Here is a 16,461-nt window from a genome sequence, read left to right as displayed (position 1 = left end):
TAGTCTGTGTCTGTGAAACTGGCCCACTGTCTATTATATTCCCTCTTCCACATTTGCTTTTCTATTTGTCTTATTTCCGGCAGGCTGGCACAGACAAAGCACACAAAAAAACAGCATTTATGTAATAACTTGCTGAAATAACTGCAATGTAATGTGGAAAATGTGCAGCTTTAAGACCTTTAGTATAGTGTGTGGGGTAAGGTTGTGTGTGTCTGTGCCTTTGTGTGTGTCTGTTGTTGCTTGGTGTCCCTCCTGCTTTGTGTCAGTGGTGAGACCCAGCATTCAGAACTTGTCACAGTTCCTTCCGTTTCTGATGAATCGGTGCATTTCTGCAGACATTTTCAGCCGTCGTCAAATCTCTCCTCATCACCCGTTTGAGAATTCTTGGTGCTGTGTGTGTGTGTGTGTGTGTGTGTGTGGGTGTGCAGATGTGTGTGTGTACTAACCACGATATTCTATGGCACACTTATACAGACAGACTAAAGACACAAAACCAGCCCATAGTCATACACACACAGACACACACACACACACACACACCACACACACATTCCTGTTCTGTTTCCCGCTGACCAGCTGTAGACACAGTGTCTCATTATAGCCTGAGCAGCGCTTGTGTTCGGATACCCTGAACAGTGTCTCTGTCACAGCTCACAGTGCTGTCCCAGAACCCGGAAGATGTTTCTCACCACCATTATTACCTGAAACGCTCTACACACAGAGAGAGAGCCTGTGACCAAGCACTGTTCGGAGACCATGGAAATCACTGCACCGCACGGAAAGGGAAGAAAACACTGTCTAATGACCGTTCTGCTTTTCCGCTACACCCTCATTAAATGTCAGGCCTGCTTGTCTGTCATTCTTCCAATCTAACTGGCAGTAATGTGCTGCCATCGCTGTAAGGAGCTTTCTGGGTTTTTCTGTTCTGGAGGGCATGATGGGATGTAATTTGATTGGCTGATGTAGACTGTATCCATGCAAGGTGTGCCCCCTCATTGGGGAGAAAGGGAGGGAGGGAGGGGGCGGGGGGTTAGGCAGAGCTGGCCATTATAGCACGTGAGCGTACCTCATTAATGTCCGTCTCTCCACAGTCCACCTCATACAGAGCTTGCGTCACTGCAGGGACGATCACCTCAAAAGGGACGGGCGGTGTGTTTGTAGACAGACAGCAGGGGAAGAGCGCAAGCTTCCCTCCCCTTTCTCGGACCCTCGCTGTGGGTCTTTGGCCCCCATTTTGTGTGCTTTGTTCATGGCCATGTCAGTCAGGCTCCAATACCAACGAGCAAGAAGAGGGCAAGCTGAGCAGAAACGAATGAGAGGCTGTGATTTGTCGGTTATTGTGTTTACAGCTTAGATCTAAATGCAGCACACAACTCCATTTTCCAACCGTGTTTGCTCTCCAAGATGCTTTTCCTACATTCAGTGTCACAAGAAGGACAAGGAGTTTTGTGCCAAAAAGTGTATTAATGCCAATACACTCAGCACAATACACAACACCTGCATACTAATGAGCAACATTCGCTATGATCTGATACAAGCAGGGATTCAGAACATGGGATTCATCCAGCCTACCCTTGTCTGGAGAATAGCAGTCAACACCACACTGCTTAGCTAGGTCAGTATACTGTATGCAACTAATATATTCAATATTGAAACGCATTTTCTTCATCGTAAATTTCAGCTTCTGCATTCACAAATTGATATTGTATTAGCGGTCGACAATTCGGTGTATCAATTTAGGGAAAAATGAATCATTACAAATGTTACCATATGTATTGGTAACATTAACTTACGTAAGTTACCAATACAAGGGATTCAAAGCATCAGATTAATCTACCATCTTCAGTAGAATAGGAAGCAACAACCAAACTGCCTAGCTAGCTCAGTGTTTATGTACACAACAACTGTTTTTTGTCATACATTTCAGCTATGAAATCACAAACTGATATCGTATCAGCGGTAGCCACTGTATGAATTAACAGTGATCATGCTGATAGAAACATTAGCTACTGATACAAGAATGAATCGGAGCATTGATTCACATACGATCAGCAGTAGAATAGGAATCATCCTAAAATATAATTCATTTTAATACTGACACTGCAAATAAAATATTTTTGATAACACTTTGCAATGAGGTTACATGAATTGTAAGGTATTTTTGCATCATTAATTCATGTTAACAACTACATTAATTAATGCCAATTCATATTGGAATGGAAAAAAAGTTAATAGTCAATGTATCTGTAAATGGTTAACGTATTATACATTATTTGCTTATGTATAAATGTTCATGTAACTAATGCATTAGTTAGTTGATAATAAATTAATTAACTAATGAAAAGTTAATTTAATGTCTAATTCATGCATTTGTATGTCATTCAATTAATATGCCAATTCATGTACCTTATTGTAAAGTGTGACCATATTTCTTACTTCGATGCATAGACTAAATACATAACTTTGCTTTTGAGCTGAAAATAGACCGTTTATTCGTCACATCAAGCACGAAATACGTAACCAACGCGCACCCAAAACACGTTAAAAATAACTTTTTAAAAAGATTTGTGGAATGAGTTGAATATGTCGAAATATTGCTTAGACCATAGGCATTCCAAGTATGATTCTCAAACAAAAAGTCCTCTTGTACATCGTGCGATCTGACGCTCACCCTCATTCATTTCTGAGCTCCGAGGGTCCGCATATCTCCAGAGCTGAAGTTGAACTTGCCCCCTCTCTTCTGCATAGTCTCCGGCAGGGCTGCACGATATGACGGGAATGCGCGATATGCGATAACGTCGTTGAATATTGCGACAAAGATATGACTTGCCATAAATAAACAAATATTGAAGTGTGCGCAATTCTAATGTCTTTCTGCTTTTGGCACACTTCGAACAGATAATGAATATGCTGTGCCCACCGGAAAAAAAGTCAATACATTAATTGCAACATGCTTTTATTGAATTGCAAATGAACAGCCAATCAGTTTAGCAGAACATCAATTTAAATAAATACTGTTCGTGTGTTTTATGTTTTTCTCGCATGTTCATATCTCGGGAACGATAAATATACAATATATCCTGCAGCCCTAGTCTCTGGTGGTGCTCCGGCTGTATCTCAGTTCCTACACACCATAATGCATTCCACATGATATGAGGGCCTGTTTGTGGGGGTGGGTGGGTTTGGCCGTTCTTTCTTCTGTTCCGGGAAAGGAAAGTGTTGCGAAACTTTTCGCACTATGCACTATTTCTCCGAAAGGATGTGGGCCAGCAGAACGTCCAGTTTCTCAGAGAACCGCATTGTGCGTTTAAAAAGGGGGAGTCTATTTAGATGATACTAACTGGAATCATAATTGGTTCCTTCACACAAGGCGTCTATTTATTGTGTGGAATATTGCAGACAGCTCAGAGCTGGTTCGGAGGCTTCTCAGCCCCTTCCAGATTACAGCCGATATTGGATTTCAGGATGAGAAATGTGTCCTATTTACAGCCGGGCCGGGCCGGGCTCTCCGCCGACAGCTTGCCATTTGTGTCAGAGAGATGAAATGGCTTTCATCCCGTCCTCACCTCCCGCTCTCCATTTCCACACCTCCTTTCAATCTCTCCGTTCCTCCTACATTCCACCCATCCCCTCAGCTTCATTTTAATCCATCTCTATCCCTCTCTTCCTCTCCTTTCCTCCGTCTGCCTCTATCACTTCTGCGTGTGTTATAAGCGACATGCTGTGTGAATCACAGCTGAAGGAAGGCTGCTCATGTGTTGTGGCTTGGCTAATGCATGTGCTTCCTTGCGTTGGTTTGTGGTGGCTGTGTTTTGGTGAGACACATTTTCAGCACCCTCGCATTCATACTTTCGATTCATTGTTGACTTCCTGTGTTGGTCTATTTTTTTAAATCTTAGTAATCCTGCAAAACAGCCTGCCTCGGACCTGAAAGTAGTGGTGGTTTTTGGGGGTTCTAATATTGAGCCCAACTCTGGACTTTGATGTGGTTATCTACCTTGTTGCTATGGTGGCATGTGTTAGAGCAGTGGTCACCACAGCAACCAGGATTCTTGACACTGATTACCTGGACATCCCCATCAGAGGGATGCCCGACGCTGCCGTAATGTGATTGGACGGTCCAGACGTGCGCTCTAACAGTGCCCTTTGACCTCCGCAGGGGGCCGGGGGAAATGTGAAGGCACGCTGAGCGGCAGAGTCTCTGAGAGAGTGGGAGCTTAGTAAAACCCACATTGCCATGGAAACCGTGCTCCCAATCTGGAGCTGCGCTGCAGGGATGTGCGTGGGGGAGGGGAGGCTTCACCTGGCTGCTGCAGTTTAGCGCTCCATCACAGAGCTCCTCTCCTCTCCACTCCTCTCCTCTCCTCTCCTCTCCACTCCCCTCCTCTCCACTCCTCTCCTCTCCTCTCTACTCCTCTCCTCTCCCCTTCTCTCCTCTCCTCTCCTCTCCTCTCCCCTTCCCTCCTCTCCTCTCCTCTCCCCTTCTCTCCTCTCCTCTCCTCTCCTCTCCCCTCCTCTCCTCTCCTTGCCCCTCCTGCTGCCGAACCTCCCTGCCCCCCACCGCACCCCCCTCAGCGGCCGGGGCTCTGTGTGCAAACTGGGCTCAAACAAGATTGCGTTTGGTGTGATGGAACTGTCTCATGATCAACTGACATTTTCTCTCTCTCTTTCTCTCTCTTTCACAATCCCTCTCCCTCTCTCTCTCTCTCTCTCTCTCTCTCTCTCTCCTTCCATCTCTCTCACTCTCTCTCCTCTCTACAGCCCAAGCCCCCAAATGCAGATTGGCGGTACTCGGCCTCCCTGAGAGCTGGAATGCAGAGGTAAGACACGTCTCTGTTCTGATCCCTCCCCCACCCTCCGTTCCCTCCCCCTCCCTCCATTCTCTCCATTCCCTCCATTCCCTTGCTTCCCTCTGTTTCCTCGACAAGTGGTTCAGCAGCCCTCCACCCTCCACCCTCCCCCGTAGAAAACACAATGGCCATATTTCAACTCCAGATGCTGCACTCTCAGGAGGAAAAGGGTTCTTTGGCTTGTCTCCATAGAGGAACCCATTTTATTTCTGTATGGAACCCTCTATCATAGGTGTGAAGCATGGAATCACCCGGGCAAAGAGCCATTTTGCCTCACAAAGACCTCGATAACAATTTGTTATTTAGTGGACGCTTTTATCCAAAGCGACTTACAGTTGATTAGACTAAGCAAGCGACAATGCCCGCTGGAGCAATGCAGGGTTAAGGGCCTTGCTCAAGGCCTCAACGGATCTTATTGTGAATCTGATTCTCCGGGGTTTGAACCACCCACCTTACCGGGTCCCAGTCATGTAACTTAGCCACTAGGCTACCGGCTGGTTGTTCAATGGAGTCACAGGGTTCCTTTTGCAGCCATTTGGTCTGAGCGTGCAGCGCAGTGAATGAGGGGAGACAGAGGCTGAACAAGCAGGACACGATGCCACTGGCCTGCAGCAGCATGGAGCCCCGGACCCGCAATCCCACCGAGGCCAGTGCTGGTGAATACCCTGCCGTCTGTACGCCGGAACCAGCCAAGAGGAAAACTGCCCAATTTGGCTGTGCTCTGGCGGGGCGGGGCGGAGACGGGTTTAAACAGAGGCCACCGCGGGACGCCAGTGGCCCCGGGAACATCTGGGCGACCTCCTGCCCGTCTGGCGCCCTTAACGAGGGAACGGCGCGTCTCCCCGGCGACGACCCTAACGAGCGCTGCGCAAAACCGGTCTCTCCATCTGGCCCCCGCTCCCCCGCTGGGGGAGAAGTGGGTCATCCGCAGCGGAGCGCGCGTCCCTCAGAGACGGGATCCTCACGCAGACCGCCGGAAGCGCGCGGCGCCCGACGGACCGGCGGTAAACAGCGCCGACGACACGGACGGTCTGCCCACGCTCGCCGCGCCTCGTCCAGCCAATCAGAGACCAGCCTGTGGGGCCCACGGCCAATCGGAGACCAGCCTGTGGGGCCCACAGCCAATCAGAGACCGGCCTGTGGGGCCCACAGCAGACTCCCATCACTGACGAACACGTCAGCTACTCTGTCTGTGCGGAGGGGCGGAGAGGGAGCCGAGACAACACAGAGATTAAAGGGAAAACCTGTTTGACCCCTGCAGAGTCGGAGAAGATCAGTGAGACCGTTCTGGGGGGGTGGAGGATCCACCTTTATTTGATAACAATGAACTAACTGGTTGATTTTATTGATCTGTCAGAAGGTACGTCAGTTAAAACAGGGGGTGCTTGCAGGTGCACTGTTGAGGTGTCTTTCTGGTCTTTCTTTGAGCACTCCGCGTACAAAACAATTAACAAAGAAAAAAGATTTGTTTTAAGTTTAAAGCCTATTTTCACTTAAAATGGTTTTATGTGAAGTCCTCAAAGCTAATGTCTCCACATTAGAGGTAATTAAGCAAAAGGAATAATTTGGATGATCTGTTAAAAACAGGAAAGCTTGGTGAAAAAGCCAAAGCCAGTTTTAAGACCATTGTCTTGGTCTTAAATTATAGACCATTACAGTTTAAAGGAAATAATTTTCTCTCCTGTATTTGTAGCAGGCTGGTTAGTTTATGGTTGAAGGTAAATGATGTAATGAGGACTTGCTGGTTTTGTAAATGTGTGTCTGTGTGTGTGTGCTGTGTACTTAATACACAGACAAATAAATATTCCTATCATGGTAGTCCATGGTCTTGAGCAAAAGCAGCTGTCTCTATTTTGCACTATAGTTGGCTTTTGTTTGGAATACGAACATCCGTTCCAGGAATATGTTGTGAAATGTTTTTGTTGGATGTGCTGCTCATTATTAACTACAATTTGAGGACTCTGGAGGAATGCAGTGTTGGTGCAGTGTTACGAAACTTGCTTTTTTGATGTGCTGCTTTTCTGAAATGCCAGGACACTGCAAAAAAGCGCAGCATGTTCAATTTCCCTCAGAATGGCCGAGCTTGTTTAAAATGGAGGTGGGGTCTGTTTAGATTATTTTAGTTGTGTATGTGTGCCTGTGTGTGTCTGCATTTATGTGTGTGTGCATATGTGTATGCTTGTGTATATGTGAGTGTGTGTGTGTGCGTGTGTATGTGTGTGTATGCCACTGTGTGCATGTGTGTGTGTTAGTGTGTGTGTATGTGCCCGTGTGTGAGTGTGTGAGGGTATTCAGAGAGATTGTTGATGAGCGTATCATGTTGCAGTAGCATTGGGTCTCATTAATAGTGCATGAGGCACTTGCAGTCTCTCCGGGACTCCTGCTCAAACACAGCCTGCACCATCAGCACCCTGCTCACTCCCTCAACTCACACAATCACTCACACTATCCTCACTGAGATTTACTCTGCTCAAACACACCCTGCTCACTCCCCAATAATGCACAGTGCATCTACACATTCACACATTCACCCATATCTCGCTCAACTCACACAATCACTCACACTATCCTCACTGAGATTCACTCTGCTCAAACACACCCTGCTCACTCCCCCATAATGCACAGTGCATCTACACATTCACCCATATCTCCCTCAACTCACACAATCACTCTAACTGTCCTCACTGAGATTTACTCTGCTCAAACACACCCTGCTCATTCCCCCATAATGTACAGTGCATCTACACATGTACACATTCACCCATATCTCCCTCAACTCACACAATCACTCACATTATCCTCGCTGCTCAAACTACTCTGCTCAAACACACAGACTGCTAGACTCTTCACCTAAAGATGATTACTTATCCTTCACTCAAAATTCTGATTGTGCATACACACACACATACACACACACAGACTCGCACGCACACAAAGACTCATGGACACCATGTTAAAATCTAGTCTGGTTGGATTTGCAGACACACCCCACACTGCAATGCAGATCCAGCTACCCTCCGTGATTTCAAAATCTTACCATTCGGAAAAAAGCTCCTCCTTGTGTACAGATATGTATGTGTATATATGTGTATGTGCATGCAGGTGAGCATATGAATGGGTGTGTGTGTGTATGTGAGTGTATGTGTGTGTGCGTGTGTGTGTATGTGTGCATGCGTGTGTGTGTGTGTGTCTGCGTGTTTATGTGTGTATGTGCGTCTGTGTGTGTGCGCGTGCATGCATGTGTGTATGTGTGTCTGTGTGTGTGTGTGAGGGAGTGAGTGTATGTGTGTGTGTGCATGAATGTGTGTATGTGTGTCTGTGTGTATGTGTTTGTGTGTGTGTGTGTGTCTGCATGTTTATGTGTGTATGTGTGTCTGTGTGTGTCTGTGTGTGTATGTGTGTGTGTGTGTGTGTGTGTGTGTGTCTGTGTGTATGTGTGTGTGTGTGTGTGTCTCTGTCTGTGTGTATGTGTGTGTCTGTGCCCCTTTTGCTGCTGTGGGGTGAGATGTGCATCGCTGTCCTGCCTGCCTGTAGCAATGCTTTAGACGAGCTGAGATGGAGAAGGGGAGGGAGAGGGGGAGAGGGGGAGGGCGAGAGGGAGGGGGAGGGGGAGGGGGAGGGCGAGAGGGAGGGCGAGAGGGAGGGGGAGGGGGAGGGGGAGAGGGAGGGCGAGGGGGAAGGTGACATGATGGATGCGCCAGAAAAAAAGATCAGATTAACCAGTGAAAAGGGTTCATTAGATTATTGCTTTTTAAAGCTAAATAAACATGTAGAGTTAATGTCAGTCCAACATTCATTCCCCGCTTATGAGGGTAATTAAAATAACTGATGAGCAATATTCTTATGATGAACGATGACATGAATTGCGCCCCCTTCACTACGAGTCCATTGCCTGGCAGAAAGATCAGGTGCAACGTTACCTTTGTGCAGCGGCCACACCCAGTTTTACTGCCGCTGTGGTACAGAAAGAGACTGAGCGGGGGAGGGGGATGGAGGAAGAGAAGAGGAAGGATGGAAGGGAGAGAGATGTGGGGGAGGGAGGGGTGCGGAGACAGCGGAGAGGGAGAGAGAAGGCAGTTGCCATGGAAACATAAACAGAATTGAGGAATGAAGAGTGCCGTGGCCGGGGTTTCTGCGGAGGCTGTCGGTAAATATCCACCGCGACTGGAGCTAAAATGGTGGACCTCCATCCTCTCATTGTCCCTCCCTCCCTCCCCCTCTTTTCCTCTGTCTGTCACCTTCTCACTCTCCCTTTCTTACCCCTCCTCTCTCTCTCTCTCTCTCCCCTTTTTTCCTCAGTCAGTCAGAACTCCTCAGTGTCTCTGGGGGAAATGTAAAGTACAGTCACTTCCTCACAATGCCCAGCAAGGACACTGAACCCAAACTGTCACTCAAATATAGCCACGCCCACAGCACCGAGCACTCCCTGTTTGACCATATCTTGGCTCCAGTTAAGTTGAACCTTCATCATAGACTTCCCAGCCCGACCTATGCTAAGTCTCCCTCCTACACCTGGTATGGCGCATAACTTTTTTTGGTGTAGGCTATTATCAGTGGCTCTGCCAATTAAATCTGGAGCCCAGACCAAACAGCCGATCACCGATAAAGTCCAGACCAAACAGCTGATTACCGATAGAGTCCAGACCAAACAGGCGATCACAGATAGAGCCCAGTTGACTCCACTGAAAAGGAGTACCCACCCCACGCCATTGATCATAGACTAATTACAGCCTACACCATCGAGCACAGAAATGCCAAACCCACACCAATCAATCAAATATAGAGCACAGGCACTCTGTCAGTCACAGAAAAGGGCCAAGACTAAATAACATTATTCCAGCGTCAGCCTCAATTTGCTCTGGTGTTTTTCCAACCAGACATTGACCATGACTCATCGCAAACACACTTCAGTTCCTGGAGTTGACAACTGCGGCTGCCTGTTCTTCCGCAGTGTTTCGCCGTTTCGATTACTCTGATATATCATCCAACGCCGGCATTATTTATCAGTCTGTAGTATGTCTCTGGAGTTTAAAGAGCAGGCAAGGTAAACCTTATGACAGAAAAGGGAAATTCAAGCTTTGGTCTCCACCAGGTTGTTCCATGTGCTGTGTGGTCCAGGCATTAACGGAGGGACAGAGTGGGGGTTGGGAGTAACAGCTGTATCTGCAGCAGGAACAGGAGCGGATGGGTTTTTTTTTTGTCCTTGTTTGGGATGTTCCTCTGTAGCGCTCTGGGTAAAATGTATCCCATGTTTGCTCTGGTCTCCCTTCTCTCAGGCCACGTAATGCTGAGTCCTCATCTCCGTCTGCCTTGGTCTCAGACTCATCTTAAAGCATAGCCTAGCCTCATGTTGAGCTTCATAAACAGCACTGTGCATTTACAAACCCCCCTCCTCCCCCCAAAACCACAAACCAAGTTCATATGCAACAGGCACTTATGACAATAGCGCGTCTGAGCTGATAGCGGAGAATTCAACTCCAACAACAAACCACTTGATGCCTCTTGGGCTGTGGATGAGCCCCGGTGGTTACTCACACACACCTACCACTGGAGTAATGGAGGAGTCTCACCTCTCGCTGCTCCCCCTCTCCGTTCACCACCCCCAGGAGAGGATCCAGCTGACGTCTGTGTGCCAGTGCCAGGGCGATAGCATCTCCACGGCCGTGCCACGTCCTCGCGTGGATCAGATTTTATCAGGGCAAACTCTGCCACCGTAATCCGCTTCCCTAATCCGGTGGAGGGGTGCGGTTAACGACTCCGAGCCGTCCTCCCCACCCAGCTCACGACCGCGTTCGAGTTTTTTTCCCCGGCTTTCCTCTGTCGCTGAAGCACCAATCCTTTCAGATCAGGCTGTAAGCCTACTTCCAGAGCTACAACGCGGTTGGCATGGATACTGAGCAGAGCAGCCTCCAATTTGACAAAGATTCACTGCGAGAACCAAACATAAGTCAATCTCAACAAGTATTTATAGTGATATACTCTATTATTTATATTTTGTGTATACTCATATTGAGACTTACTGTAGTTATTTGACTTTTTTTTTTAATAAGAGAAGTGTATTGTCCCAAGTCTTATTAGAAGAACAAAACATGTAATCTTTCACAGTCGTTCTTTGCAGTGTCCTGATTAGAAACGGCCCAGAAGCCTGCTCACCGGATGACCGGAGCTCTGAAGCCAGCCCATCCCAGCTCTGCGTAGCTTGAGGCCCCCCCAATTTACAGTATAATATCCTGAATGTGGGGAAGCAGCTTCCGGAGCAGATACTGCTCTTGTGTCACTCTTAAAATCAGGTTAATGGAAGAGGTATGGGGTGGTGTATCTGTCTCACTATGTGGAATGAAGATGGCCAGATGGTCCAGTTTCACGCAGATGGACAGGGTATAGGCAAGAGGATCAATGGTTTCTGTCATTCAGTGGAGCCAGCATCACTGTGCATGGGCCCCCGTTCTGGTCATTTGGGCACTAGCCATCTACCCTCACCCGCTACCTATGAAATGGCCCCCTGGCAAAATGGCTGCTGAGCTTCAGCTGCTGAACTACAGATTGGAAACGGAAAGGAGGCAGAGCATGCCTTTGGAGGGGGTACCTGCCTCTCAGGTTTATGAAGGATGTTATTGAAGTGGGGAATAAAAAGGATGTAAAATTAGCACCATTAAACAACAAAAAACAGTGGAGAAGTTATGGGAGGAGAAATGACTCCGTTACCAAATCTGGCTCCAAGTCCCCATGCTGCCCTATACATGGTCTTGCCACAGAAGTGCCTTATTCCTGAGTGAATACCATAGGGAGATCCTTCTCACAGACATTATGCCCTATTAGCTCGATTTGGTTGCTCTCACTCTGTTCTTCTTTAGCACCTCTGTGAAAAATATGATAGTGTGTGCTGTTGTAAGAGATGTGTGTAGCAGGTTGTGAGTGTGTGTGCTGTTGTAAGAGGTATGTGTATTAGAGCATGGTGAGTGTGTGTGCTGTTGTAAGAGATGTGTGTAGCAGCTTGTGAGTGCGTGTGCTGTTGTAAGAGATGTGTGTAGCAGCTTGTGAGTGCGTGTGCTGTTGTAAGAGATGTGTGTAGCAGGTTGTGAGTGTGTGTGCTGTTGTAAGAGGTGTTTGTATTAGAGAATGGTGTGTGTGTGTGCTGTTGTAAGAGATGTGTGTAGCAGGTTGTGAGTGTGTAACCCGTGTGTTTGTGTTGTGTCTTGCAGCTCGGTGCACATGGAGGAGTCCTCAGTGATGCAGGGCGCTCAGGGGGTCCTGGTGCAGAACTGGCCCACAGTCTCCAGCGCCGCCGGTAAGGGGGGCTCGTCCGGGACAGGGGGGGCTCGTCCGGGACAGAGGGGGGGCTCGTCTGGGACAGAGGGGTCTCATCCGGGATAGGGAGAGCCAATCACACCGGGCTGAGCCACAGCAGGACTGACTACACCAGAGACATACAGGGCTGGCAGCATATACCATCGGACACGGTCAACAAGACAGAATATCTGTAGACCTTCTCCTCGAGCTGCGTACCTATGCAGCACCATACGTGTCTCTGACCCCGCCCCCCCACGCACGGGCGCTGTCACTCAGGGTGTGCGGCCCTCCCACGGCGAAGCAGCCCATTGGCTCTCCTCAGAGCAGCCGTGTCCTTCACAGGCGCTGGACCATATGGAACCCTGTAGGACGGGCAGTGAGGGATTATGGGTAGTTCTGCTGTGTCATCACAAGCAGCCTCTTGCCCACCCGCCCGTCGCTCCCCTGCTCTACAGCAGGAGATGACTCTGCGTTTCGGCGAAAGTAGTTTTAATATTCCACACACGCGGGGTTGAGTGTTTACGGCTCTCATGCCTATGCACCTCGGTAGCATCCTAAATATGCCCGTGGACCAAATGAAAGGCTTAATCAGACGTGTCAGTTTATTCATTTCCACTTTTATGTGTATTCTAAGTGATTTTGTGCGTCTGATGAATCATGTCATTAATTTGTAAAATTCTATCTTTAATTCGATTTCGATAATTTCAGTTTTAAATGATTTCATGTTGTGCGTGTTGTGAGGGTGATGCGTTGAGGGGGGGAAAGAGAAACGCTCTCTGTCTCTGCGCTGTAAGCCGGGGTCTGACTCTGCAGCCCGCTTCACGCCCACGCACGAGGCTGAGAGAGTGACCTTCGGGAATGACCGGGTGACCTTTCCTAATGTCTGCAGACGTCTGAGGAGGGGCCGGGTGGAGCCGAGGTTCTCGTGTCCGCGGGCGCTGGGGGTTGCCTTGGCGGTCGTGTGCGTTGTCACACTGCTGTGGACGGGCGCCCTACAGCCTGAGAGGGAGTTAGAGCAGGACGCAGAGAGAATCGGAGGCCACGGCACAAAGATCCCATTCAGAGGCCATTCAGCACTGCTCCCCTGTCTCCGGAGGCCATGGACTGTGCGTAGGGTGTATGGGCGGGTTCAGTGGTTCCAGACTGGGGTAAGGGAGGGATTCGCGGTGATGTTCGCTGACCGCATTCTCCTGCCGAGGCGGTGGTCTGACCGAGGTCCTGCGGTTACCGTGAAGCCAGTTGTGTTCTCCGCGGTCCTGTTTTTGCCAATTCCGATGCTCAAACAACCCTCTTAAAATGGTACTGGTCCCTAAATGTTACCTGAACAGATAGCTTCAAATGACAACATAACATGAAAGAACATTATTTTTATTGCAAAGGGAAATAAATGCAACAGCTTAATTGTTTAATTTTATTGTTTATAGATCGGGCGGAGTGGAGAGTTGGGAGGGCCACCACAGAACAGGTGGGGTGGGTTCAGTCTGGGTGGTCGGGCTGAAAGATTATACCTCTGTAATGCTGAACCACGTTACCTGTGCTTTACAGAGAAAGGGGAACCTCATCTGCACCGCTCGGAATGTTTGGCACCAAGCTTGGTTATGCATGGCAGCCATTTTACATCAGAAAAGCTCTCGACACATTAGCTTAAGTTATTAAGCCAGAACCTTGGCTTACTTGAAGCTAGCCTGAACATTTGGGCTTATTCCAACCGCATATTTTATCCTTCCATGTCTCCTCATTCATTTCCCTTACTGACAATCGATCGAGGTCTTCCATCAGTAAGGACATTGCAACCCATTGAATGCCAGGAGCTAGGAGGCTCCCAATGAATTCTTGAGCAAGGAAACAAGAGCGCATCCTTTGCAGAAGTATTTTTTTTCAGAATGCGATTGAATAAGTGATTGGAAAGAGCCTTAGGTCTCATCGCCACTTCCAGCAGCACTTAGCTTTCCCAGGGGGGGTCTCCCATCCAAGTGCTAGCCTAGCCAAGACCTGCTTAGCTTTAGCTATTAAAGAGGAGCGCGGAATATGGGTTACAGCTGCTGGCCTGACTGACTGCAGTCTTGACTGTACCACACTGACCCTTTGACACAGTCATGAACTTGGAGATCTGTGCAGCCAGCGGTGGTGAGCAGGACATTATTCCACAGGGTGGGGATTTGCGGGCACCGGATTATTTCCTTGATTTGTCTTTGCTTAATTAATGTGCTAATTTGTTCAGTGGGGCACAATCAAAGACCCAGTCAAGGTCAGTATGTACTTGATGAGAGATTTGATTAATCCCAGAACGGGCTGGCAATAAAATGTAATGGGGTCAGAGAGAGAGAGAGAGAGAGTGTGTGAGAGAGTGTGTGTGAGAGAGAGAGAGAGAGAGAGAGAAGAGGGGATGCAGTTATTCGGGTAATGAACAAATAATTTGCTCCAATTAAACGGCGGAGGATGACCCAGAGAGCAGGAACCTGTCAGGGAAGGCCGTTTGTAACGTCCTGCTGGAGAAGGTGCTGGTGCTGACAAACTGCCCTGGCGCTGGAATCAGCGTTTGGGCGTGTGTGAGTGTCCTCCCTCCCCCATCGATTTGCTGTCCGGCCGGAAGAGTTACAGCCGGCGGCTCAGGGAGTATCGACAGGCCCCGGGCCCTGGAACAACCCAGCCTGGCGGCGCTGGACCGGCCCCGGTAACACCTGGGTGTGTGAGGGGTGACAGCCGGACTCCTGCTCCCTGTCCGCGTGACGGAAGACAGGGAGGACGAGCGCCGCAGCGAGAACCCTGTCCGCCGTGTGGGCTTCCGCTGGGGTGGCTGCAGACCTGGGGTCGATACGCGACGGTTCTGGACCGTTCCAGTACTTCTCTGTGCTCAAACGATCTCGCCTGGTGGAATTGAGCCAACCGAGAGGACCAGGATGTAGAGTTTGCACTGAGAGTATTTCGCAGGTGGCGATACACCAGACAAGCTCCGCTCGGTAAAGTGAAGCGAAAACAAGGACGTATTTCACCCAGGTGTGGTTGACCCTGACCCAGGCCCGGTTCTGGTTGGCTGTTCTGCCAGGCCGTTGGCTGGAGAGGTGTCTAGCGTACTGCTCCGGGCTGTGTGTGAGTCTGCGCTGTACAGCCCTCATGCATTCTGTTCGATCACTGGGAGGTCTGAGGAATGTTTGTCCTTAAAGAACACTCAGCACACGATGATTTCTTACCAGCTCCGCCGTGGAGCACAATGCTCAGGTTTTAGGTGTAAACGGCAGGAGCTCTGAAGGAGAAATGTGGGCCTTGTGAAGCAGAGGAATGCACGGCCCCTGAGTGTGCAGGGCAGCAGTGGGGAGTGGTGGGGGGGGAGGGGGGCTGCGGTATTCGGTCCTTCTCCGCTCCTGCACCTCGCTCTGATGGACGACGCCCAGCTTCAGCAGAGTCTTCATCAGCCTCTCTCTCCCCCGGCAGGACAGGGGCACAGAGGGAGGGAGGGAGGGAGCGAATGAGAGGAGAGGGAGAGAGGGAGGGAGGCTGCGCTGGCTCGGTCGGGTTGGTTGTTGCTAGGGGAGAGCGGAGCGTTGTTCTCCATCAACAGCATCGCCGGGCGAAGGAGCCCTACCGCTGCTGCAGTTTCCACGGCAACCATTCATAGTCCGAACAGAACGCAGAGAGAGGGAGGTGGGGGGGGGTACAGGAGAGAGAGCACCAGAGAGGGGCACAGAGAGAGAGAGAAAGAGAGGGAGAAAGAGAGAGCGGAAGATGGAGAGAGGAGGGTGACCTACATATTCAGATCTCTCTGGCGCACAGACGAGGGGCAGGTTGACTGCAGGTCGACACGCGTCGGCGACTCGGTTGATGGCAGGGAGCGGGTGGTAGCGGGTGTGGACACCTGCGGACACGAGCGGGGCCGGAGCACCTGCCGCCCCTCTCGGGGGCCCGGGGCCCCGTGGCGACGCGGGCCCTCATTGGCAGTCCGTGGGCTCGGCGCGGCCGTTATGTAAGACTCAAGGTTAAAGACCTCTCTCTCCTCCGGGCTGCAGTGCAGTCTCCGGACCGGAGCTTTTTAACATGCGCTCCCCGCTCCCCGCTGCCTGCCCGGAGAGGATGGTGCTTTGTGCAGTAAGTGATAACAGTAGTGGGTGATTTATCAACCGCTGTAGCCGCTGCCAGCTTCCTCTCTCTCACCCTGACGAAGGGGCCGGTTCTGCCCTTGGATGAACACCGTGTTCTGGGTGCAGGTTTGCTGGAGCTCTCCCTACACCAGCCGCAGCTGAGCCCAGAGCTCAGGAGCTTAATCTCACCGCAAGCTGCTTCCACACCGCAGCCAAATATCAAATAATATTACCCGTACCGTCTC

At 49.7% G+C, this 16,461-nt stretch overlaps 1 protein-coding gene across 1 annotated transcript in view; it reads left to right on the top strand.

Moving 5' to 3' along the window:
• pcdh2ac (protocadherin 2 alpha c) overlaps positions 1-16,461 on the top strand; it is a 33,089-nt gene that overhangs the window by 3,300 nt on the left and 13,328 nt on the right. The window contains exons 2-3 of the mRNA XM_061234535.1: positions 4,762-4,820; positions 12,053-12,138. Coding sequence (XP_061090519.1) covers positions 4,762-4,820; positions 12,053-12,138 — 145 coding nt within the window. The remainder of the gene's footprint in view (positions 1-4,761; positions 4,821-12,052; positions 12,139-16,461) is intronic.

This window comes from Conger conger, chromosome 3, assembly GCF_963514075.1.
Source record: "Conger conger chromosome 3, fConCon1.1, whole genome shotgun sequence".
Lineage (NCBI taxonomy): Eukaryota > Metazoa > Chordata > Actinopteri > Anguilliformes > Congridae > Conger > Conger conger.
Note: the sequence above shows the minus strand (reverse complement) of the source record. Positions and strands in the feature narration are given on the sequence as shown.